Genomic DNA, 26,000 nt, shown 5'->3' with positions numbered 1-26,000 from the left:
GGACCTAGATCTATGAGCCCAAAGTGAACTGAAGTCCCACCAAGAGTATTTCATGAAAATAAAAAGAAACGTGTTGCAAGTGTATTAAATTGATAGGTGAGCATATTTCTAGTATTTTACCAGTGACTAGTTTCCTCAGGGTTTGTAGACCAGAACTGCAGACTTATAGGCGGAAGATAAAATGATGTTTAATGTTTCTTTTACATATTCTGTACAAAACTAAATTGATGGTCCTTCCGGAACGATTCTCTTCTCAATAAGGGATGAAGAAACGTCTCGCATTGATGTCGCTCTGTGGCTAAACATGATAAGAAAACTTTTTATACTTCTAGTGCTTGCTTACAGTTCTCACAATTCACAGCAACAAATACAACCTTTCCTGTTGAATGTATGATAAACAAATAGAAAAAAATTTAATTATTTTATAGCCATTGCAGGGTGGTGGTTTTCTTGCGGCTTTTGTTTCTGGAAAGAATATAACCAGTGTAACAAAATAAAACAAATGACTTCAGGGGCAGGGGAACAAATAGTGCGAGCAATGTGATCGAGCCGAGTCTGATAAGTTTTTTCCTGCGGTCACTCCCAGTGTCACGGACGCTAACTTCAAACAGTGTGAATCATTTGAGCCATACCTTCAGCAACACTGAGGGTAAAGAATAGTGTGCAGAAGAAAGGTCCATACAGCTGGCATAGATACAAAAGCAGGAAAGCATGAACCTCATCTCACACCTTCCCTTCTTTCATCTACTTCCCCTAATAAGCTGGTATTTTGATTCCTGGATTCCTGGCAATCTGCCCTGGTCGCAATTCAAAGAGTTTTCAACAAGAGCATCTGTTTGGGTATTATCATAAACCTGCATGCACCCCCACCCTTCACCTCCCCCCTTTTCAATCCCTCCCTTTGCTACCGCTCTCCTCCTCTTTCCTCAGCCGCGTGCACTCTCATGTTTGTGGAAAAGGGGTGGAGAGGGAGGATGATGGTGGGGTTAGGGGGGCTTTTCCTTGACCCACAGAGTCAATGATACATAAGCCACATGACCAACTCGACTCATACACACACACACGGAGGGACACACACGCCGACAGACAGACCTGCAAGCTGACTTCCAGCACATTCACAGCTCCACTGAACTTGTCTCATGCTGCCGTTTTTCTGACAGAGGAAAAGAAGAAACACACACATACACCTCCGTGGGAGAGCTCAGATAAAGACGTGCCTTCATTCTTGGAGTGGCGCTGTCACACATTGATATACAAATACGCATTTAGACAAATACACAGGCACAGTCAGGGAGCCACCACACACAGACACACACACACACGCACACACACACACACACAGATATTCCCACGAATTGACACAGTCACTTCTTACACACACACACACACACACACACACACACACACACAGGGGAGCAAACAGTCTCTCTCTCTTTCTTGCTCGCTCAGCTGCTCTCTCTCTCCCCCTCTCCCTCTCTCTCTCTCCCTCCCATCTACACACACACACACACACACACACACACACACACACACACACACACGCACACACACAAAAACACACGCACACACACACACACACCACTACAGTATATCAGCGAGTGACTAGCGGAGAGCCAGAGGGGAGTGCAGAAATGAATGTGAAGATCCTGACGCTGGTGATTGTGCTCTTGGTGTCTCTGCTGTGTTCTGCCAGTGCTGGTGAGTACAGGAGCAGCCAGCCTCGTCGCCGGCAGTCTCACTCTGCTTTCTATTTCTCTTTCTGTTTGCCTTGTGCTCGTGCAGGCATATGTAGTTGATCAGTTACCCAGCATGGTTAGCCTTGTGTGGGCTCTAAAAGGCAGGAATATCAGCACCTGGCTGTATACAGTACTGCACTGCAGTGGTTATACTGTCTGCTATTGTACTGCCATGGCTTTTAGATTGATCCTTTTTCTCCCTGCCTCACCTTGATGTAAGCTTCTAAGACTTGGGGATGAAATATTAAGAGGTTTTTGTTGATGGACATTGATGTGTGGAGCTATGCTTGAGCGATAGACAATGCTGGATGTATGGGTGACTGTTATGGCTGTTATGAAATGTAAGATATGCATGGCACGTGTTCTGTAAGGTGGAGTGAATCAGATTAATGTATGGTTTGATGTATTCCATCTGACCCTAGTGCTAGATGATTATTACAGGACTGTGATTGTTCAGCGGAGCAACACAGCACCTATATATGCATGTGTGCCTCCTGTGGTGATGATAATGAGGACTGTAATTGTTGTACGCATCGATGAGGGCAACACAGATCCCAGATGCATGGATCGTCTCCTGAGGAGCTCAGTCTTGATGCCTTGTCACAGTAAATTTCCGTAAAGTGCTGCTGTGTCTCTGGAGCCATTGTTGGACTAAATATCAATTCCACTATGGATCTAAAATGTCTAATATTTGGAACAAAAACACTGACTTGGGACAGTTATACAATGGCAGGGCATATTCATCTCTGATTGTTCATGGGGTCCAAACGAGTTCTCAGAAATGTGGCCGGGAGGTTTTAGTTTGGAGACTGATGGAGAGCCTGCAGATGTGATGCAAGTAACATTGTGGTGTGAAAAAACAACAGTTAGGCCTGTGTAAATGTCTAGACCATTCTTGGAATTATCACCTACCTACCAACTACAGTGGCTTAGAAGACAACCAGACACACTGTGTTTATATTTAATTCCTCTGGAAGATGCTGCATGCAATAAAGAGAAGATGCAGCATAGATTATGATTATAAAATGCTGTATACACTACATCTTGAGAAGATATTGGCCTCAGAATAGTATTGTACAATGCTGTATCGGCTCTATGTTGCTAGGTGCTGTATAGACTAGTAGAAAGATGCTCTGTAGACTTTATGCTTGTTAGATGCTGTCCACTTTGTGTATCGATCCATGGCCACAGCACTCACGGTTCCCATGCTTCCCAGCACATTTGTTACAGCGACATGCTATTTTTGTCTGAGGCTCTCAGCACATGAGTAAATGGGAAGCAATTATCTAGTATCATGGTCAGTGTCGTTTTTCACGCCCTGCATGTGGCTAAGCATGTTCCACGCCTGAGAGCCCACCGTGCTACACCAGCGACGAGGAAAACAATGCCTCTGTGCCTCAGGCTTTCATGGGAGCTTATCCATCTCAACGTTGTTCAACTCATGCCGCTTATGTGCCTCTCTGTTCCCTGGCTGCTACTGTAGTATCAGAGCTCCATTGACATAGAGGAAGAGAGAGAAAGGGACTGAAAGAGAGGAGGGGATGCAAGTGTGTTGCGGCGTTGATGGGTGTGGGGAGGGATGCTAGCTGGAGTGTGTCTGCGTAGCACAAGCCTCTGCTACAGTATGCGCTGTCGCGGGAAGGTGTCGGAAGAGGCTCTGCATGTAGGCTGTGGGTGTGAAGCCTTTCATCTTGAGACAAATGCTTTTCCAGTTCAGTGGGCTTTCTCTCTCTCTCAGGCATCTGGGTGTGGACATGTGTGTCTAAGAAAGAGGAGAGGGATGCACAGAGAGTGAGACAGAGACAGCATGTGTGTGTGCAGGAAGCAATGAATATAGAAGAGAATCTGACTGCTATAGGGTGGGGAAGTGTGCATGATTGTATTTATGGATCTATTTGCATATTAGCAAGAAGTCCTAGTGCAACAGGCAATTCAACTCAACAATCTAATGCTACTTACAATATTCATTCAGTACACTAAAAGAGCTGCTGTGGCCTTCTCTATGTAATATTAGCATCCTTTAGCAGCGCACTTCAATTACCCATCCTTGAAAAGCACTCTGGCTCAAGAGTAGGCTCCAGCTTTAGAAATGTGGTATCCATAATTCATCCTGAGGCCGATCACTCTACCTCCCTGTGTAACTTTTAAAACTGGTTTATAAACAGGCTCAAAACATTCTTGTGTCTGTCACCGCCTCTTAAAAGATATCAAAGCTTAAGTTTTCCCTGCCATGGAAACACCCTGCCAATATTCACCTAGGGATGCACAGGATAGAAAACAATAGCAGCTGGCTCAGACACGCGCACACACACACACGCACACACGCACGCACGCGCGCACACGCGCACACGCGCGCACACACGCACACACGCACGCACACGCACACGCACACACACACAGATAAAGGTAATTGTGAGGCCTGGTTTGAACAGGTAAGCCAGTTGTGAGTGTGAGCGGGGCACGAGGCCTAGATCAGAGCCATTATCTGGCAGAGAAATTGTTTGCTTGGGGGGCTGGGGGCAATTTTATGAGAGCTGTCAACAGTGCTATTATTCCATATTAAACTTTGATGTATTGTTGGGTCTGGCTGCTCTGTGGCACCATCATACATGCATACTGTACTGTAGCCCGCCTTCGCTCACATGCTCAACCAAGTGATACGGGTCAAAGTACAGCCCCAAAAGAGCAGTGTTTTTGCATGCAGCCACTCATTGAGAGCAAAAAACGCCACCAAACAGATCATTTAGTTAACAACATATATAGATTTAAATCAACCGAAACCAGGAAGTTTTAAATCATAATCCCAGGTTTTCTAATGTAAAGAAGGTGTTTGTGCCTGTGGATGTGATTACGGTGGTCGTGGGGAGGACCAAAGCAGCTAAACTTTTCCAGATGTCCAGGAATAACATAATAACAGTGGGCAAACATTTGTGTCGATGGGGGAGCGGTAGAAAGGTTATTAGAGGATTATGGAGAATCACAGAACCTTTTCCTTTTCTTTTTCGAGGCACAGGAGCTTGTGAGCACCAGCTGGGTTTATGTCTCACACAAAGACAAACACACACATACACACACACACACACACACACACACACACACACACACACACACACACACACACACACACAGTGTCAGATGAAATCCATTTCATGAGGAACCTGGATTTCCTCTTCATGCAGTAGTATGTGGAAATAGAGCCTTATCTGCTGCAGACAGCACACACACACACTAAACATTCCATGAGTTGTGTTCGGGATGTGAGTAAAGAGAGATGTGTTATCTTTTTGTTACTTTGTCTCTTGTTTGGCCTCTTAAATAGCAGCATTATAGCTTATTGTTATGACACAGTATCCACACAGTAATATCCATGTTGCTTGGGTTTAACGGTGGGCATTTAAAATATATAATGTGAGATGATCAAAATGTGTCAGCTTGCTATACTATTTATACCGTGGTAGCTAATCCTTTTATATTTCTGGATATATTATGCCATTTTCCCATCATATTGTTTAGCCAGGGAGGAATTCTATTGGGAATATCTCACTTGGTGAAAAGATCTACAGAAATCTCTACAAACACATTAGTATTTTGTTTCACTTACAACAACTAACAAAAGCAGCAACTTTAGGCTGTTTATTAAAGGATTCCACTACAAGGTTAGCAGTGGGGGTAGCTGTCTAGGGATAATGCATCAACGCTCGACAAGGTTTTCTAGTTCTAGGACTTCTTTGTGATTAGGTACTTTGATTTATCAGGCATTTAAATAGTCTGATTCGCCCCAAACTTTGGATTGTGGGGTAATTCTATCTATTAACAATTTTTTAATAAAATATTTTGATTTTATGATATACGAACAGCGATAAAAGACTGTATCCATAGTGCACACCCCTATAGGGCTCATAAAATGCAACTCAGTGTAGCCGTTTGTACGTTTGAATGAGTAGATTTTTTTTTTTAAAGGCTCTCTGTGATAAACCGCTATACATCTGTATAATATCACCAACATGAGCTTGGTGAATGACACTCACAATTGCTCTGGAGCGGGTGGGAGTTAAGGAAGAGATTTAGCGAAAAATCATAACTCATTTGGTAGGGATATAAGGCTAACCTTTGGGCTAACACTCCCCAGAGAGTTTAGCTGTTGAAGACTTTGGCATATGTGACTGCTGGGCTGCTGTAATGTAATTCAGAACCCTTTGAATGAATAAATCTACTCACTTAGATCTTCCCTTGAGAGCATATGCAGTGAAGGGGGAAAAAAGGAAAAAGGGGAGTATAAGACAGGCCAAGGGACAGAAAAATAAAAGGGCAGACAGGAAGAGAGGCTATCTGGGAACTGAGAGGTTATGTCAGCTTTCCATGGTGCGGGAAGTCATGGCTACATCTAAAAACTCACAGCTGGTGATCAAGTCGGTCTTTCCCATTCATATGTGGAATAATGACACTTATTACCGGGTTCAACCATAATATTCTTTTTAGAAGTCTACTTGCCCAGAGTAAATTTTGACTTGCCCCTATTCAAATTGTTCTATCTATTAGAGATTATCCAATAACAAAAAGAACAATGTTAATTGTCATGTTTAGTATAGATTTATATAATTTGATCCACATCCTCTAACACCACCCAACTAAACTCCTGTTTCCAGGATCATTAAAATGCCTGCATGCTCTTCAGCTCATGAACTTTGTCTTTACCCGCCGAGATTTTCCCACGAGCGTGCCCGATCTGTCCTGTACACGTGCAACTGTCAACAGAGATGGGAAGGAAGTGAGAAGGCTCACTCCTTAGCTACTTCCATCATCAGCTCCAGAAAATGTGTTTAAGTCAAGTGAGTTGCTAGATTTCCAAGCCCAACATGGTTTTTACTTGCCCTCGGCAATTCTTATTATTGAGTCCTGTTCTTGGCTGTAAATAGAAAGTCTGTTTGGCTAAATATGCTAAATTACTTTAAAATTAAATTCTGACTCCATTCTGATTCCTTATGTCCACGTCTGTTGCAGTCCAGACCCCCCTTTGAGTTTGGAGGGCACAACCTGGAGGTTTGGGGTGGAGGGGGTGTGGATGGGGGTCCTGTGTTAACCAGGCCTCATGTGATCACCAGACCTTATCCTCAGGCCCGGGGCGCTCCTTACAACTTAATTAGAGCCAGATATTTCCAAAATCTGCTCTGTTTTCCACCAGTGACCAATATTAAAGTGATTTATGAGTCTCTTTTTGAACATTAAGTGTTACATTTATAGCGGTAGTCCCGGCAGATCAGATTCCTGATCAAGATCTGAGTGGACATTTTTATTAATGGGCTGCCAGGCCGCAGAATAAATATTGCGGTGTTTAGGAATGCAGGTGCTTTAATTACTTTCATGCTCAATTTGTAGGAACCCAGAAGGGAAAAATATTACTTCTGTGTATTGCTTTAGATATGTCATTATTGGTAGGAATTCATACTTACTGCAGCTAAAACATTACGTAAGAGTAGAAGGGAATTACTTATATAAATATGGTTTTGGGTATTGTCACCATTCATGTCAAACCTCTATAGGCGCAATCATGGATCAGAGAGATTTCATATGGCTAAAAGTGCTGCCCTGCTGGCTGTTGTTAGGCGGTTCTATAAGTCAGACTAGAGTTGCCATTGCTGTGAAGATGGCTGAGCAGATTGAGGCAATGGATGTGTAGAGGGACTTAGTAGATTGTGGGTTCATTTAGTGAAGCCCCGACTGGGATCTGTGTAAACTCCAAGCCTTAGGCAACAGAATGTGCGTGTCACTTTATTCTTAGAGAATTATATGATGTTGTGGTGCAACCTCATGTGGTTTCAAACTGTCATGCACCTCATGTTCTCGCCTCTAAATGAAATGCTTGAAAATGTAAGTCTTCCATCTTCCATAGAACTGAGGCCCTTCTGTGACAACACAGAAATCATTCATTTATGAAATCATGCATTATTCATCACAATCACTCTGTCTTTTATCACAAATGTTACTTTCCCTGGGAGATTATTTCACATACAGGTCCACGCTTAAACGTTGGTCAATCCAATGATCTGCGACTGACTGATAGCGTGCATCTCCCCACAGACCGATAGGGCCCCTCGCTGTGTCCCTCTGTCTCAAACATTGTTCAGGGGAGGCCGCCGTTCTCTAAGGGCCCCTTGAACATGAACAGATGTTTGTAAAAACTGAAGAGCAAAACAATATAAAGAATTCATAAATATGCAACCACATCATCCAAACAGTTGATGAAAACCTTGTAACCACAGAGGGCCAATAAACACTTAAGTTCACCTGCAGCACAGATCAGCTGAACCTGTCCGTCAGTGAAAATCCTCATAAATTGTATTTCCTCACTTAATATGTGTGACGGAATTGCTTACTACGTTTTATTGCTCAACCTTTTAGCCAAAGGGGCTTCTTTCCTGCACACCATATGCCCAGTTAATAATACAATTTTGTTGTAGCAGACATCTTTCATCAGGTTCTCTGAACATGCTGCAAGTTAAAGTAAAATAAGCATAACATCCAAACAGCAAGAAATAATGGGAATTTTAAACAAATTACACGTTTACATATATAATGAATGATGCACCTAAGCCAAATTCAATGTGTCTGTCTTATTATAGACATGTTTATGTATCAATTGCTATTGTTGTTTGTGCTACAAAGCAGTTCAATTTGATCTTACTTGCTTGTTTTTATCTTTTTTTTTCTATTTATTCTATAATTCAACTAAAGCACTACATTTAGAGGTCTTATGTTGATGTGGTATTATATTAAAAAAATTCTGCTGTCAAAATTAATAATTTTCAGTAAATTACATTATCTATTGAGACAATGAGTTCCTAATGAGGGGATGCATACCAGTGGAAAACAGCTTAATGCACACACCTTTCTCAAATCGTGATATCTTATTTTAAGGGTAATCTACCAGGTGAAGCTTTAAGTGTCAGAGCCATTTTTTGTATTCTTTAGTTTGGTTGAGAGGTAACAGTCTGATGCAATGTTGCTGCTATTTCCCTTTAATAGCACTGTATATGCTATAGGGAGCACCGGTGGCCCCTCGGGCTTTAAGAGCTGCAGTGAACCCTGCGCAGTGACGCTTCTCTCCCTCTTTCGGTCTCTCTCTTTCTCCCACATAAAAAATGGGAGATGGCACGCAGGTTCACAGCATGGGGGGAGTGATGACACGGTAGAGGGAGGGGGCTGTGTTTCACATCTGATTAGCGTGCCCATGGAAACGGATGGTTGGAGGATCCCTTTGCCCTTGACATGCAATCTCTAGAGATTAGGGAAACGGTTGGTATCCTTACCTACCTACTGTACCTGCCATGCGCAAAAGATTCAGCCTGTGACTGGAAACAGCCACACCAGCATCTCTCCTTCTCTTGTCCTCAGTTTTTCCACTCTACAAGGAAAGTTGTGAGGAGAAATGTCCCCTTGGAGTTATTGTATGTTTCCTTCTCTGATTGCTCGTGTTCAGTCTGCGCCAACCTGCGGTAACCTGCTAGCCACAAATTCACCCCTTCTACTGAAGTGGGATTGTGAATAAACCATCAGGCAGTCAAGTGGTAAGGGGAGTCAGTGGCTTTATTAGCTGGCTCTATGCTGCTGTCGGCCCTTTGAACTCACAGCGCTCTGATCATAGCAGAGCACGCAGTCTCACACCTCATCATTTCATACACTCTAATTCAGGAGTATATATAACTGACTCAAAGGTCTATCTGCAGAAAGCCAGAAGCAAGAGGGCTGCAGAGTTTGTTTTTAATTTGTCCTGAACCTGCAGAGAGTGGGGGTTGTTTTCAAAGCAGGGTGGACGAGGGGTTAAGTTTAAAAGCTGCAGTAATGGGAGTAACTTTTCATGCACTTTGGTTTCCTCACTGGAGTTTGTATAGACAAAGCCAGCCTTCAACTCAGCCACAAGCCAAGCATTATCACAATACAACAATGCTGCATATCAAACAGGCCCCGACAGAAATAAAAGAAAGTGCTCACGACCAAAACAAACCCCCCCTGAGAGGAACACTCAGAGGCCGAGTGCGCCTGACCACAGAGGAAGTTAAAAACATCACAGTCACAGTCAGAGGGCTAATCAGGGATTCAGACCGTGTGCAGTGAATTCTGTAAATTGAGAACCTGGTCGATTTCAGCTGACAATGTCATTCTTTTTGTTCCAAACTGAGCGCCTTTCATGGTGGCTGCCATGGTAACGTGGTCTGAAAGTCGGCAAGCAATTGGTACCAGTTTCTGCCAAGGACCAGACTTACTGGTAGGCATGCGATAAGCAGCATTTCTGACACTAAATGTTGGATTGTGAAAGCGCAACAACAAGGGACTGCCTCCTTGGTTAGGCACCATTCCATATGTGCGGGATGAATGTGTGGGGAGGCTATCAGGCAACGAGCAAATCCCCAGTCTGATGCTGTAGCAATGCTGGGGCTTATTCGAGGTTAAGGGAATGTTTGGCTTGAATGTGGCACAATTAACACATCTCATCCATGGCTAAATAATCCTGATCCCCTAATGTGCTTATGCAGTGGGAAGCATTTCTTCCCATGACAGGTCTGTGTCTGGCTGTGTGGGTTTGAATGTCTGTGGTAATGGCATGCTATAGAGGGATTCATTAGGTAAAGCTACTTTTAGTGAATGAAGGAGGGAGACACGCGATGGAGACAGCAGGCCTGCTCCTCCAACGTCATGGTAATAACCATGGCTACACACACCAGGGTATTTATTCTTCTCTCCCACTAAAACCAATATTGCTCTGTTACCCATAAGGATTACACGCACACATAATGAGCTACAACTACTTATATTACTACCATATTGACACAAATAATGCTGTTGTCTTTATCATACTGTGCAAGTCCTTTGTTTGATTTTGCAATAGAAACCCAAATACAATGGAAATATTGTCAGAGTAGGCTTCAGTATTAATAGTGTGTGTGGTATGTCAATATGACATGTACCCATGAAAAGAGGGCAAGCTTTAATTGGGTCTCAGATTAAGTCCATTCATCGTGCTAAAAGGGAGTTCAGATAGAGGAGTCTACCGCCGTTCTTTGAGATAAATGCTAACATCAGCATGCTAACAAGCTCACGATGACAATGCCAACATGCAGATGTTTAGAAGGTGTAATATTCATCACGTTCACCATCTTCGTAAAGCATGCAAATAGGGATGTTAATAATTAACCTTCAACCGACAATAAAAACAGATTAATACTATCAGTTAAACACATGAACCTGGCTTGGGTCTTAAGGAATCAGACACTCACTAACATTAGACGGGGCTTGCAATACCAGGGCTCTCAAGTTTTTAAGATAGGTAAGAGTGACATATCTTGCCCCAACGGTTAATGTTTGGTTAAAGTCGTCGGTCAGAAAGAAAATTGAAAATCTGCATCCCTACATGCTAAGATTTGCTAATTGGCACTGAACACAAAGTACAACTGAGGATGATAGTGGTATCATTAGCCTAGCATGGCGATCTGTGCTGAATGTCGTAGTAATCCATACATTAGTTCAGTGGTGGTGTTGCTAGAGGAAAAGTCAGGAGGTCACCAAAGTCAGTAAATTCATCCCCTGGGGAACATGAATGTCTGAACAAAATCTCATGTCAATCCATACAAACCTTTTTTATATATTTCAGTCTCCACCAAAGTGGTGAACTGTCGAACAATGCTGCTAGCACGCCTAAACACATCCCAGTCACCTGTGAAAGAAACTACTCATCCAGCTTTATGAGGTTTTTGATGCCAAAATATGAAGTTAAATCACACTGTGGGCACTTTGGGTTACCCATCTCACTTCATTTGAGTACCGACCCGTTCCCCTTCTCCAAGTTGTTTGTTTACACATCAAGATACATCTGTACAATCTACAGTGAGCAAGATTCATAGCGCAGAGGTGTCAGACAAGAGATTTAGGCACAGTCAAGAAACAGAGGAGAGATTAAATGTTTTTGAGACGCTCAGTCAACCGAATAAACGGATCAATGAGATTGCACGCAATTGATTCATAATCAGCGTGACTGAGTGATGAGCAAGACGAGTAAACACACAGATAAGATTCAAGAGGACAACAAAACCAATTTGCCGTGACACAAGGACTACATTTTGGTGGCCATGGTTGACTGTGCATGTTTACATTTGATGCAACAGTTCCTAAACCATGAACCCAGCACTCTGCTTACTTGTTGCTGCAGTTAAGATTTACAGGCTGGTATAGTTTAATCTCTCGTGTCATAATTGCAGGAAAAACATTATGCTGTGGCTGCATTCACAAGTGCAGACATTTGTTATGTGGTCGTTTTGGCAGTCGATACACACAAATCAGCTTTACAACTATTAATAAGCAGCTCCAGCCCATTTGCCATGCTGTCTGGGTTCCTACATTGATACACAGTGCTGTGATATACAGTTTGCTCTTGCCAGCCATGAGGGCAGTTGATGAACTTGGCACTAAACCAGAGGACAGCCATTTCTCTTCTCTGACTGGATGGACAAGTGCTGGAAGATGTATATCTCTCCAGGCTCCACTGATGGACTCTTTGCAGCATCAATAGGGATAAGCTGTCAGTATTCCATTCGTTGGGCTGTAATAAGACGAAGAGCCGGTCATTTGAAAAACACAACATAACAGATATCACCTAAGGAGATGGTGGTGAAACTAGGGCGGGGAATCAGGGGGCAGCCAACCAGCTATTCATCATTAGTCTGGAGACTGGCCAGTTTGTGACACTGTCAACTCTTCTCTTCTCTGCCTGACCACTTCTTTCTATCTCTCCTCTTCTACCCTCTCCTTTTTGAGGAGGCGGTAGCAGTAGTAGCAATAACCAGGCATTCCTGAAATTCCCTTTTTATTAAACTTTAATTAGGGAATTACCAAGTGGGGGGAGAAGTGTTGAGATTTGTTGGAAAGAGGGCAAAAGCAGGGCTCCAAGGTCACAAGGAGCAGAGATAAGACACTTATTTTTGTAAGACATATGTTATCCGGCCATTTGACTGTTTTACCAGCTCAACATAAACATGGGAATCTCTCATGAGAAAAGATCAAATGGGATACTATAGAGACTTGAACCAATTTCAGAGCAATAGGATAGCAGAGATATCTTTGTTTGTACAGATGAAATATGCATTAACCAATGATAAACCTGCCATGAAAGCAATCAAAAGGTCTTACCCAGATGCAACAGATGCTGCCACATTAAATCTATATGAGTTCTTCTCCAGATGGGTGGAGATAGAAAGCTAGCTGTTGCTGTATGCCATATCTGTCACACAGAGATGCTTTCCCTACAGGCTGCAAGAGTTAATCTATACTGCCAGTGTTATCACTGGGGCCCAGCTTATTTTTAGCAGCTTTCATTACACTGTTCTATCCTGTAGCAAGATTGCATGGGTTGAGATTTGTCAGGAGAATCATAAGATGTTCTCCCTTCAAACCACAGTGTCGAGCAGTGGCTGACAGCTTGGTATGGCAGGAGACATCTAAATTGTCTCATTATGGACCCGGGTTATGACAGGCTGAGAGCCCTGTGAGAGGAACAGCGGATGAGTTGTGTGAGCCGAGGTATAATTACTTTACCATTTTGCATTGCAGTGTGTGTATGTATGTGTGTGTTTGTTGTGTGCATATAGCGACTGAGTGTGACTCCATGCATGTGTTTGCTGCACCTCTTAAACGAGCCATCGAATTTGGCTCAAACACCAGCTGCAGTTGAGCATGACATTGTATTTACTGCACGTATCACTGTGAGACATTTAAGGGGTCACTATGCTTTAACCGAAGTGCTCATTGAATGGTGATCCATGATTATCCGTTACCTCGATTTGATCAATATCAGACTTTTCATTCCACCTGTGAAACAGCTAAAACTTCAGACATATTCGTATGCAACAGTGTACAAACTAGTTATATAGCATATTGACACCTCAAATAGCAAAGACTGTGTTTCTGTGTGTTCTGCGTCTAACTGCTGGCAGTGTTTCAGGGGTGTGAAGAAGCCGGGCCCCCCAGAATACTCAAACACAGAGTGTATTCACGTTCAACCCCCTGGATTTGAAAGAAATGAGCTGAAAGCCTTCAGAATGTGTCAACGTCCCTCATTCACAGTGTATCTGGAACAATAACAAAAGGATAATGCACAGATTAGTGCTCCAAGGGGCAAAGATGGGCTTTAGATGCGGAAATATGCAACAGAGACTTTCCCCGCTGCAAATGAATTATCCCACTGTTCACCGACAAATAAAGTGTGTAACGTGCTTGTGGAAGGAGATTAGCATGGATGTGGAACTTGAGATGTCTGGCCTTTCAGGGATATACTTTGAAAACATTCAAGCTCAGACGTGAAGTCTCCACTAGACCGAAGGCTAGAAACACTTTCCCTTTTTTTCTGTGGAGAGTTGTTCTTTTAAAAAGGTCTTCAATATGCCACAGCTGAAGGTCACTAATTAAGAGATGCGGCAGAGACACTCGGCCTTCCTCCTAATGGTGCTTTGAAATCTGCTCTTGAAGAAAGCTGTCTTCCATTCAAACAAGTTGATCTTGGCTATTAGAGAAGTCTGAGTGTTTTTAAGGCAGCCGACAGGTTTTACAGACAGTTTTTAACTCTTTGCCCTGTTCAACAGTCTGAAGTATTGCCACTCTGTCACACCGTAGACACTAACGGATGAACAACAATCTTAAAGGAACCAGGGAAGCTAGCATCATCATGGCTTTTGTAAGCTGCTCAACTGCTGTCCTCAATATACTTTCTGCTTTTCTAAAAACCCTGCAGTCGACTGGCTGACTTATCTCAAGCTGTGTCCTCACCCGAGCCCTCGTAAACCAGAGGAAGGTCATTCTCTTGGGAATTCTAAAATTGGTGCCAGTGTCTCTGAGGAGAAGTGACAGGAATGTCATGATCCCATGTGAGTGATGTCAATCAGCTTTTTGACCGGAAATACCCAATGGGGATTTGTAGTTTCTTTTGAGAAAAAGTGTTAGCGTAGTTCTAAAGAACTCTTAGAAATGTAAAAGGCTTTATAGGACATAATAATAATAATTTTAGAAGCGCACCGCAAAAGGGGTTCTCCACCGATTTTTTAAGCGAATTGAAAAAAGAACCCTGGTAATGTCATCAGAGATATCTCGGCTTGGTCTTGAGACTGAATATGTTTCACAAAAAGGCTACATTACAAACTCGAGCTCTGGCATTTGGAAGAAGTGGATCAGGATCAGATTAGGATATCTCGGCTTCTGTGGAGTCCTTCTAAATCACTAATCTGCACAGCTCAATTAACTTACATTCTTTATGAGATAAATAAAGGTTTATGTATATTTAATTGTTCATTCAAATAAAAAATGCATCATTGTATATGTACAATGACTTGCCACTAAGATATTTAAACACTTTAACATGTCCAAATAAAACCTACAGCTCTGCTTTTACTCACATTTCATTGGACCTAATAACTGGCTGAAGTGTGAAAGGTCACCCACGTTAAATATCCCATTACAAATAAAGATATTACTGCAAAACCTTCTGACGAAAAATCTCTGAATCTCCAAGAGGAGGTCTTTCAGTTTATAATAGGTTAAAAGGTCATAGAGACACTTAAGGTGGACCAAACCATTTGGAAAAGAGGGGCTTAAGGGGATCAGGCCACACTTATTGAGAGGTGACTGAGAACATCTGGGATTGCTCTCAAACACACATGTACTCACACACACCCAGGACATTCACACACATTATCACACAAACACGGCGTTATTAAACTCATCTCTAATCTTGGATCAAACACTGCGACAGGAAGCACCTCCACAAAATCTGGTGCTGCGCGGTGTTTGTAATCTTGAGGGAGAGTGAGAGAGACATGAGACACGTTTGGGTTTCTCGACTATCTGCTGTGCTTTGGTTCCTCCACACTGACTTGATGAACTACAATGCTGGGTGGGCTTGAAGAGGCCCACACACAAACTCTCACACAGACTTATCTATACATGTCTCTTGTTTCATCATCCATTACCACCGTGATACCTCTCTGGATTTTGCTTCAAATTTTCCGAAGGCACTGATGGACGTAGCTGATAATCAAAATGTGATACTTTGGGTGAGAAGAGGCTGTGTAATACCAGTTAATGGAGGGGTCATCTAATTGGTCTCTCCTCTATGTGTGTCCTCCAGGTCCCATGGCCTCCACGGAGCATGGCAGAGCGCTCGAAGAGGCAGCAACAGTCAGAAAAATAGTCCAGCAAAACCCTGCGCGGGGCGGTCAGAGCCACAGACCAGCCGGCTGGAAGAGGAGACGCCCACGGCCACGTCTTTCCCACAAGGGGCCCATGCCGTTCTAGAGCAAGGTAAGTTTATAGCCATCGAGCCAAAAGACACTCGTTAGTTTTTGTTTGCGCACCATCAAACCTGTGATAAAACGGTCAGTATCACGCAGTTAAAGTGGATTCTCATGACAAAGTATCTGCCCATCTCTGCAGCATCAGACCAACTTTCTGTCAAGTCAGAGATACTTCTTTCTCAATCGTAAATGAGCAAAAGCACTTCCCGATATACTACATCATATCTGCTGACTAAAGAGGAAACATAGTTTCATACTGGAATTTTTAAGAGGAATATGACTTTGTTGGCAGAATCTGTTCGGGTGGTTTTGATGTTGAATGGGAAACTCCAACTCTTACAGGCACCCGGGAAAATATACAACCAGACTCACGTCCAACACAAGGATGTTATTGTTGGCACTGAAAATAAGTGCATGTCTTAACAGATTATTGGACTGTAGCCTACGAGCTTGCATGCATGCCTTCGTAGTACAGCAGGAGTTTTTAAGCTTACGTCATTTATTTCCTCATATGGGAGACAGTTATACTTAGAAACTTAACCTTTGAGTCACTTCAGCCAGCATAAATCTGTTCTCTCCAGCTGATTCTGTAAATTAAACTTCTTTTTTCAAAGATAACACTTTGTAGAGTTGGGTTTCCCGGCTGCACCGCTTTTCTTGTGAGGGAATGTTTAACTTGCTGTTAAGTAAAACAAGACTTTGTGTGAAAACTCTTTCATCCAAAATCAGAGACAATATTTTACTTATCACCTTTTCACAGTTTTATTTTCTTTCCTGGAGCAAAAAAACCCTCAGTTTTCTATTAAAACAGATCAAGCTTCCTTGAGAAACTAAAACATTCTACCTACCAATAATGAAACAAGATGATCAAATTTACAATATATATAGATTAATATTCTCTTTTTACTTGCTAATGTTAGCCAATCTCTGTAAATAGAAGTTAACAGTAGTACAATGATGTGCCTGCATTAGGAAGTGCGGGACCCATTCACATGTCTCTTCCAGACGCTTTGAGAGACAGGGAAACTAAACGAGATACAATATCCCTGCAGGAGGTGCCGACAATACAACACTGACCTGCAGAGGGTCGCCATAAATTCGAGCCGTAGTGAGAGAAGGCTGCAGCCAGAGTGTGTCAAGGCATGGTTAATCTTTTTAAGGAAAAAGGGATCAAAGCTATAGAGGTTTGGGAGCTCTTTCCTTCAAAAAAGTCCAAGAGGTTTTACAATCTATAGCACATTTTTTATCATTACTGTTTTCTGTATTTTTAAAAAGGTTAGACTTCTTTTGAACTGACTCCTGCTTCAATACTAGACTGTAGAGAGGCTCAGCACAAAGATGAAAACAATGAGTAAGGACCTGACCAGGGCAGACTGCACTTGAAGGGAAACATGGGTCCTCCAACTTTCCTCGGTCTGCCAATAAAATGTGAGAATCCACTCTGCGAGTTGAGTGGAGAGAGCTTTAAATGGTCAGTGCCAGATTGCTGGCCACAAAATACAAGGAGCTTCAGGAAGTTGTGAAGCTCTGTGAAAGTGAACGGCTCAGTGAGTCACAATGCTGTCTCTGCAAACACCCCCTTAACCACAACACGCTGAAGATTTCCCTTTTTTGTACGCTCCCACTCCGGCTTCTCTTATTCTTGCTGAGTTCATAGTTCACTTCATTCAAGGGTTTGTTCAAATACCATGACAATTTACCCAAACCTGACCACAGTGGGAATTAGGCTGTCTAAGTGATAATACCAATGAGTAAACTTCTTCACAGTTCCTGACAGTTCAGTCCCAGTTTGTTCTTAATGCATTAGTATGATTAATTCTGACTGAAGGAATTAAGTGTTATCTGGCATCAACCCGGCCAACAGCTCTGAAAGGCTGTGTTCATAGAAATAGAATAGGAGTAGAGCGGACATTGGACCACTGAGTTTATACGTATATAAGTGGGCCACTAAAACGGTCATAACACAACGATACGCATACAAATTCCAGCCACTTTTTCCATCCTGCTACGTTAATTTGAATGGGAATGTCCGATCTATTCCTATTCTATTTCAATGGCTGTGTTAATCCTCGCGTGTCCTGCTTTCTTCTTCAGTTTGAGCTGATGATGGGAAAAAAAACCTCTGGAAGCAGCTGGAGATGCACTTTGTTTGATCAAAGCTAGAGTTCAATGAAGACATCCAGCTGAGGGCTGGTGAGACGCCGAGGCAGACTCGAATGTGGATCTGTCTTTATTAGCCTCAACTCAATTACTGCACAATGACTGACTTGACAGTGTTCATCCACCAACTCTGTGCTAGTTAGCGACATCCCCCCATTTCAGTGTCAAAAGTAGCTCATCTATTATTCCCTAAGACACCTGAGGCAAATTTGGACTTTTTCATCATTACACATTCCAGATGTGAGCGACTCTAAGAAGAAAGATGGCAACCCGGGTCATCCTCTTTGAGCATCTGAGTAGACTCAGATACAAACGTGCCATTACGACTCTGAGATCTAAGCCATGCCAGTGGCGGACTAAAAGACGACAGGATATTACAGATTTAAAGCCCCCAGGCAATTTATGAAAACCTTGAGACCCCGAGTGTGAGTAAGCTCAGTGAATGAGTCTTTCATCAAAACAATGTAGAACAGGTCGGCAACTCTTCCCATACACTCACTCTTTGATGTAGAGTGACTTCAAGGGGCTGCTGCACTGAGATCATACCGTGAAACCAAAAGCACAAAGGACGACAACAAACAATAACTCCAGGAAGGTTAGATAGATACATCAGTTCTCTGGGCATTACATGACCACAGAAATATGCCATCCTGAAACAAGAGCATGTTCTTATCAATGAATGAACCTTGTTGTCATGCGACAAAGCTGACTGCACTACTCATCTGAAATCTTGTGAAATTATCACAGAACTTGGTGAGATAAAAGGCGAGGCAAGATAAAAGATTTCCTCATTGTGAAGGAGGGATCCAGTGCCCGAAGCGTAGTATAATGTTGTGCTTGTGTTTTCTCGGGCGAGATATACAATTGTTTTTCTTACTACCTGCAGCTCTTTTTTCTGTCAAAGACCATGAAATCTGGTTGGAACATGCCTGGGATTTTCTTCACTGCTTTCTAGCTGGTGCAAGAAAACATAGGGTATAACACAGTGAAAGCTCGGGTAGAAACTCCCTATGGGGCATCGTATTTGGGAGGAAATTGAAATGTCTGCAGGACTCATGAAATGATTTTTAGGAAACAAAAGAAAAAAACACATGCTGATGGCACTTTTTCTGTGTTTTTCCTGTTTTGCAGGCACTGCTTTGAGCGCCCTCCCAAAGGTTCTGATTTCTATGCTCTTCCTTTGCCTTGGGGGGCCTTGCAACGATGGGCCTACGTTTGCCCAGCCTGAAGAGTGATGTCCATAGCACCTGCTGGTTCTTCAAGCAACTCTGTCCACAAAAAATCAGGACAAGCCGCTCACCCTCAGCTCTAGGAGGAATTGGGGGCAGGGAAAGGGGGTGGGGGGGTATGGAGCCCGAGCTATCAGACTCTATTTCTCTGTCTCTCTCTTTCTCTTACTCTCACTCCCTCACTACTTATCTATCTCTGTCTTCTCCCAAGTGTTTTTATTTTTTTATTTTCATATAATTTGCTTAATAGAGCCCCATCATAGCGATCTCCCTGAGTGTCTCACACACTTTGCATGACATGTGGTGGAGAGAGAGCCCGGTCAAAATAATCTGAGTCTTAAAGCATCTGTCACTTCTCCACGGTGTGCACGGTGTGGTATTCCCATCTCTCAGATCCAAGGTTACTGCAGCTACCGCCGATTTCATTGCTGTGTAGCTACTTAATGGCTTTACGAGGGGGAGAGGGCGTTGATTGTGTGGAAGGGCAGTGACAATAACCAATATCAAGCTCAATTATGATACTCTGGATGTCTGCTGCGAAAAGGAATTCAAAGTGTTTAAAATGGAAGAGCAAGTACTTTGAATGGCATTATATCCATCGCTTAATAATCATTATGAAAGGTGCTTTGTACAAATGACAGTAGGTCCACATGCAAAGTTAAGTTGGACTGAAAAGAGAGCACATTATGTTGAAACAATATACTTAAGTGACAGAATAATTCCTTCATTTAGGAGATTCTTTAATCCAAAGCTATTTTGGTGGTTCTGAACTCATTAACACCTTGGGGGTTTTCCTGACGCGCTCAAGGTTACTGTAACATGTCCCACCTTGGTTGAGCCCTTTGACCCCAAATCCCAATCCCAATCCTGTCCCCAATCCCCAGCCTTCTCACCACAATGCTGCCCTGCGCAGCTGCTCTACACGACTGTTAACTGGCAGAGGCGGTCTGCTCCACCGACAGGCTGCCTTGCCTTTTAATGAAGTGCCAAATAATAACCTTCTCCACAATGCTGCCAGGAACGAAGGAATGAAAGGTTAGGGAGAAACACATTACCTCTGTTTGAAGTCTTGATACACTGACACATTATGCATTTAAAATTTTTGCAAACAGAAATCCCCTGTGAGACAATGTTAGTGACGAGGACAGTTAAATTAGACCAAAAAAAAGAAGCAAATATCAGCTCAGTTAATATGCCACCATAATTAGCCTACCACTAGTGCTCTGGCTGTTTTAATATTCAGCATCAGGCTGGTTTGACCCTTTGACCGAAATCTTTCACTAACGAAATGCTATGCCTTTCCATCATACTGGAATATATTACTGTTTATGTTTATCTCTGTGTTTAAGTAGTTTTATTTCTTTTTCTCAGGGTGCTGTGATAGAGGCTTGTACTAGAGCAGTCTATTTTGTGCATTAATTTAACAAAACACAAACATACAGTACATTTAAATCTTATATGAGCATATTTTCGTATATTTCCTTACTCTCCCTCTATGTATTCACCTATATAGCCATGTATCCAGATTCAGTCATCTCTAGTCATGATCCTTTCCCTACATTATGTTGGGTACAGTTGCCTTTCTAGTCGGCCCTACCACAGCACAGGTGGTCGTGGCTTTGATCATTATGCTCATTAAATCGTGGAGTTAATCTTTCTCAGATGGATCTCCCCAAGGCTGGCCGGGGCCACTTAGTCTGAGCTCATTGTTAAATTGGCTTAGACTGAAACCACACCCTTCCCCCTTTTCCAATCCTCAAACCCCTGCTGATTCAATGTGTAACCATGTAACATATTAGGACTGTAACCTGTAGAGCAGCCACCTTGCAATCGTTTGTTGTGTTTTAGGTGTGCAAAGCAACTTCCTAGTAGTTGATTTTCATTCGGATTTTAGATGAAAATCTGATTCCCAATCCACTGCGATTCAATCAGCGAACACACATATTTCACCACATAAGCAACTGGCAGGTTAACCTAGATTCCCAACACCTTTTCCCTCTCGCCATGTCTCATGCAAATATTATAATCAAAAGTGGAGTCTTCTCAGTCCCAACATGAGAAGCTTTTATTAAGAGGGCATCTAAAATCACAGTGGTAATCCACCCAGCCAAGATCACCTTGATTAAAAATGTATTAAATCCTAGGGCACTGAGGAGAGTAATAATTTCAGTTCCACCATTATTTTTTCAAACCCTCTCAGACAGAGATGTAGATTTCATTAATGCTCCTCGGGAGTGAGACACCTTTGCTGAGGATGTCTCATGTATTATTGGGGAAGATAGTAGGAAGATATGAGCTGGGGATGGAAGTTCAAAGCCAGTGGAGTTTGGATGCTGGAAGTAGACTGGGTCATGACAAGGGGTTCAAATCAATATTTCCCCATCTCAGAAGTTGTTGTTATGGAGCCGAGCAACGTCTGTATCCGCACTGTTCTTCATGAATGTATCCACACCATCTGCACCAGCCATGCTGCCCTTTCAGAGACCAGAGCAAACCAATGTTTGTGTAATACTCTTTTTAATCTTGGTCTGGTTATCAGTTGAATCCCAAAAAATCAAAAGCCAAAAATCACCACTGATCCAAAGCCTCCAGTGTCAACTAGTCCCAACAAATAGACGTGGCTTTGCTCCAAGACTTCTCTGTGTGGGTTCGCGAGGCTGCACTTTTGCAATTCCATGATGCTGCTGGAAAAATACACCCTGAAAACGAGAGTCTCTTGGTATGGAATGGTTTTCCAGTGTATTGTGACAATTTTGTTGTCTGATTCTTGTCTAGCTGGTTGTCCAAAGCTTACTTTTTGAATACAGTGTGAAAAGCTGTATCTTTTGTGGATGTAACAAAATAGAAAAGTAGTCTGCAGCACAATATGTCGTGGACACGTGAAAGCTTTCAGGCATTCTTTTCTTGTAGATCACAGCCCACAGCCCTCCCCTGCACATCAGGTTAATGGGCCTTGTGGTGTGGAAGGACAAGCACGTCCAGGCTCAAACTGAAATGGTAAACCAATACATTATGCTTGGGGAGCAAAACCATTTTCCTTAATGGGCTTTTCCAGCAAGGCTTACACAAGAGAAATGATTCCTATCCTCTCAATGTTTCCTCTCCAGTTCCTCTTCTCTGTGACCATCACAAGGCCTGAGTAATGTTCCTATGCACTTGTTAGCATGTTTTCCTGGTAGAAAAATGTTTGTTCTAAGAACTTGCCCCTTTGTGTTTAGTTCTTTTTGTCCAAATGCATTTGGCTGGGAGTGTGTAAGAAGAGGAGATGAGCAGAGAGATAGATTTTGTTACTGGTGGAGAAGAGAATAAGCTAACAGCAGGTTTTGAAACATTAGCTTAGCCGTTGATCTCTGTTTCCCGATAGCTATAGACACAACACGATAAACACAAGGTTTTAAGGTGTTTTTTTTTTTAAATCCTATTGTCATTCTAAACTCGGTTCGTTACCAGATAAAATTCCTTTAAAGTGACAAACAAACTCAAACATTTCACTCATTGTGGAAATGGAAACAGAGTTGGCAAGCAACACATTCCATGATTTTACTTTGTGAATCTCTAAACCCATCAAACTGTATCATGTTGGCCTTTAGAGTGGGTGTCTGCAAGATCAAGTGGCTGATATTCAATCCAATGGATTCACACATTTCCACCGGCTGGGCAATCCAGAGGATAACTCGATTTTATCTCCCATGGGAAATGACTAAGATCTGTCATTATCTTGGAGCCTCAAAATGAGACTTCCTACACCCAGAATAGCACAGGCCCCTCCTGTCTTGATTACGACACATTCTCCATCTATGTAACCACTGTGTCCAAGATCAGCTACATTCACAACAATCTGCGGAGAGATGCAGTCTGTAGGCTTACACACCATCGCAACAGTGTTACTAGATCTTAAGCAGATACCATTTAAAAGGAAAATGTATTACTCCTGAAACTTATATTCTGTTTATGGTGTGTGCTCATATTACTCACCAGGCCAAATGTACAGTCCCTGTCTCTGTTTTGATGTTGAACTGGGCAAAAATAAATGACATAAATAAATAAATAAAACAAGTGTATCAGAAATGGTTGAAATACTGTGTACATATTTGAACTTTTGGTTTCTAATTTATAAAAGATAAGCTTTAGCTCTTGGAGTACTTATTTTATTTTTTCCTTTCATGCGTAGCTTTGTGTTTTTATTTTCTATTTCTGTAAAGTGTGTAAATATATCTTTATGATAATAAGTAATATTAAAAATCTTATTTTAAGAAAATATTGTGTCATGTCTTTCTTGTTAGATAATGGAAATTAAATAACTGAACATACCGATGTTCAGCAGGTAATGTTTATCATAAACTCACATCGCCAGACCTACCTCCACAGAGCGGTGTCAGCACTAAAGACAGGTATGGTAACCACCATTAGCATTCTGGTATCGGGGGAAAAACACTCTGGCTTGTTTGTATTTCTTTAAACCAATCACAATCATCAGCGAAGCAAAGTATGCAGTGACAGTGCCCTTACAAAATAGATAGCGGCAATAGCGGAAAGGGAAGAGGTTGCCACGTAAAATACATGGCCAGTGGCAGGTTATACCTAAAGTGACCTTGTGAGTCAGACAATGTTCATCATGTTCACCGTCTGCTGATTAGAACTAAACCCAAAGTATATTGGGCCGATGATGCACAAGATAGAAAGTTACAGCAACAAGAAACCAAAGTTATTACAATTCAAGGGGACATGAATGTCCGCATAATAATATAATGTACATCTATCCAATAGTTGGAGGCAGGCATTTCACACAAAACCACAAATGTGAAAAATAATTCACAAAGATCCTTCAAACTGTTGTTGAGACAGTTTCACAATAAAACAAAAATGTCAACCTGCTGGTTGCACTGGAGGAAGAGTCGGCGGATCACCAGAGTCAAACGGCGTTCTCCTTTCGGGATCATGAAACGTTCACGTCAATCCCTCCAACAGTCTAGACATATCGGTATATTAACCGTCCAACCTTCAAACAGACATCACCACCCTTATGTAGAGCCACAATAATAAAGTTGACTATATATCATAGGTCCAACACTTATTATCGAGATACTGAAAACAGGCAGACGTTAAATGCCCAGTGTGTCAGTTAATAATAGATAATAGAGTTAAAATTCAGCGAAACTGCACTTGGCAGAAACGTTGACCCGGCATAGTGGCATCAATGAGCCATATCACAATTGTTCAATTCAAATGGGATGCTCTAATCAGAAAACTCTGCCTTCCCGTTACTCAACAGAAGTGACAGCTTTACTCTTATTTTTTTTAAATAGTTTACTCCAAATCAGCCCAGGTCAGTTGTTTATGTATTTTACCTTTGTGTAGCAGAAACGCGACAAAATACATGTTTACCTGCCTACCATGGGCATTAACCTTTACCTTCAGTTGAATCTTGTGTAGAAATGCATTCGCTGCTTTATGCACATGCCTTTGGAAATGTAAATCAACTCCTCATCCATTAAGGAACACTTCTCCACTGACAGGTAGTCTTTTCAGAGCTTATAGTGCATACTAAGCACGCTGCACATTAATGCATCACAGCTGCTGAGCATGCATGAAGACTATGGATATGTCTAGAGGCACTGAGCTTCAGTGTACATGTCATATCTACACACAATGGAGGCTCCTCCTGTTTTCACTGGCGGATAATCAGAAAATAATTCATCAGAGGAAAACGCACGTGTCCACATTTATATTCAAGATTCTTTTGGGACACTTACTGTTGGGGAAAACCGGTCCAAGAATCTCTCATCCTTTGATTAATAACGTTTTGATACATATGAGACTCATGGTGAGTATTTACAGAATTTACACAAAAGATTATAGGTTTGACAAAATCACACATGCTACTTTCGTATTATAAAGAGAACCTCAGTAAGCCAATGCGTTTAAATGTACTGGGCTTTGCATATGAACCACTCTTCCTCTCAAAGCCCCACTGGGACCACTCAGGGAAGTGTCTGGTTAACGCACAAAGCTGACATGTCGTGATAGACAAGAGGTGCACCCCTGAGCCCCAGCAGACCCCAAAAGACGCCCAAGGTTATATCATCAAGCCTGGGTCAGCTGTATAATTGGGCTCGGGGTCACCGGGAGGATATGGAGCGTGACAATGAGGCTATAGAGTTACAGTTTGTAGCAGGGCAGTGAGAGCCGCCGGTGGGGCATTACTGCGAGGCCAGACGTCCCTTTAAAGAGTTCAAGGTCCATCTGCAAGAGTGGCTCCAGCCCTGTATACTGTCACTGCTGGATTGTGTGTCACTGCCTGCCAGCCAGCAGAACACTGACAGGAGGGTGGGGGTGGGTGTGGGTGAAGGAGACAGTGGGTATATTGGGACTTTGTTGTGATAAAGAAATTAAACTTTCAGGATGATGTGTGATATACTGTGGATAATAAGTGTCAAACAGTTGCAAACTCTCTCGAGGTTCTTTAAATTATTGACAACATCCCTTCTGTGAGAGAAAAAGGAAAAACAGTGTGATTTACTGTTCGGATGTATGTGGTGCTCTTT

At 42.4% G+C, this 26,000-nt stretch overlaps 1 protein-coding gene across 1 annotated transcript; it reads left to right on the top strand.

The window, feature by feature from the left end:
• Positions 1–1,631: 1,631 nt before the first annotated feature.
• Positions 1,632–16,067, top strand: apln (apelin; the record flags this gene model as incomplete). Its single annotated transcript, XM_079229249.1, has 2 exons — positions 1,632–1,698; positions 15,901–16,067. 2 exons carry the CDS (start codon positions 1,632–1,634, stop codon positions 16,065–16,067), a joined length of 234 nt encoding a protein of 77 aa, XP_079085375.1.
• Positions 16,068–26,000: the final 9,933 nt, after the last annotated feature.

This window comes from Taurulus bubalis (assembly GCF_910589615.1).
Source record: "Taurulus bubalis genome assembly, chromosome: 13".
In the NCBI taxonomy this organism is placed as follows: domain Eukaryota; kingdom Metazoa; phylum Chordata; class Actinopteri; order Perciformes; family Cottidae; genus Taurulus; species Taurulus bubalis.
The sequence above is the reverse complement of the archived record's forward strand: the minus strand, read 5'-3'. Positions and strand labels throughout refer to the sequence as shown.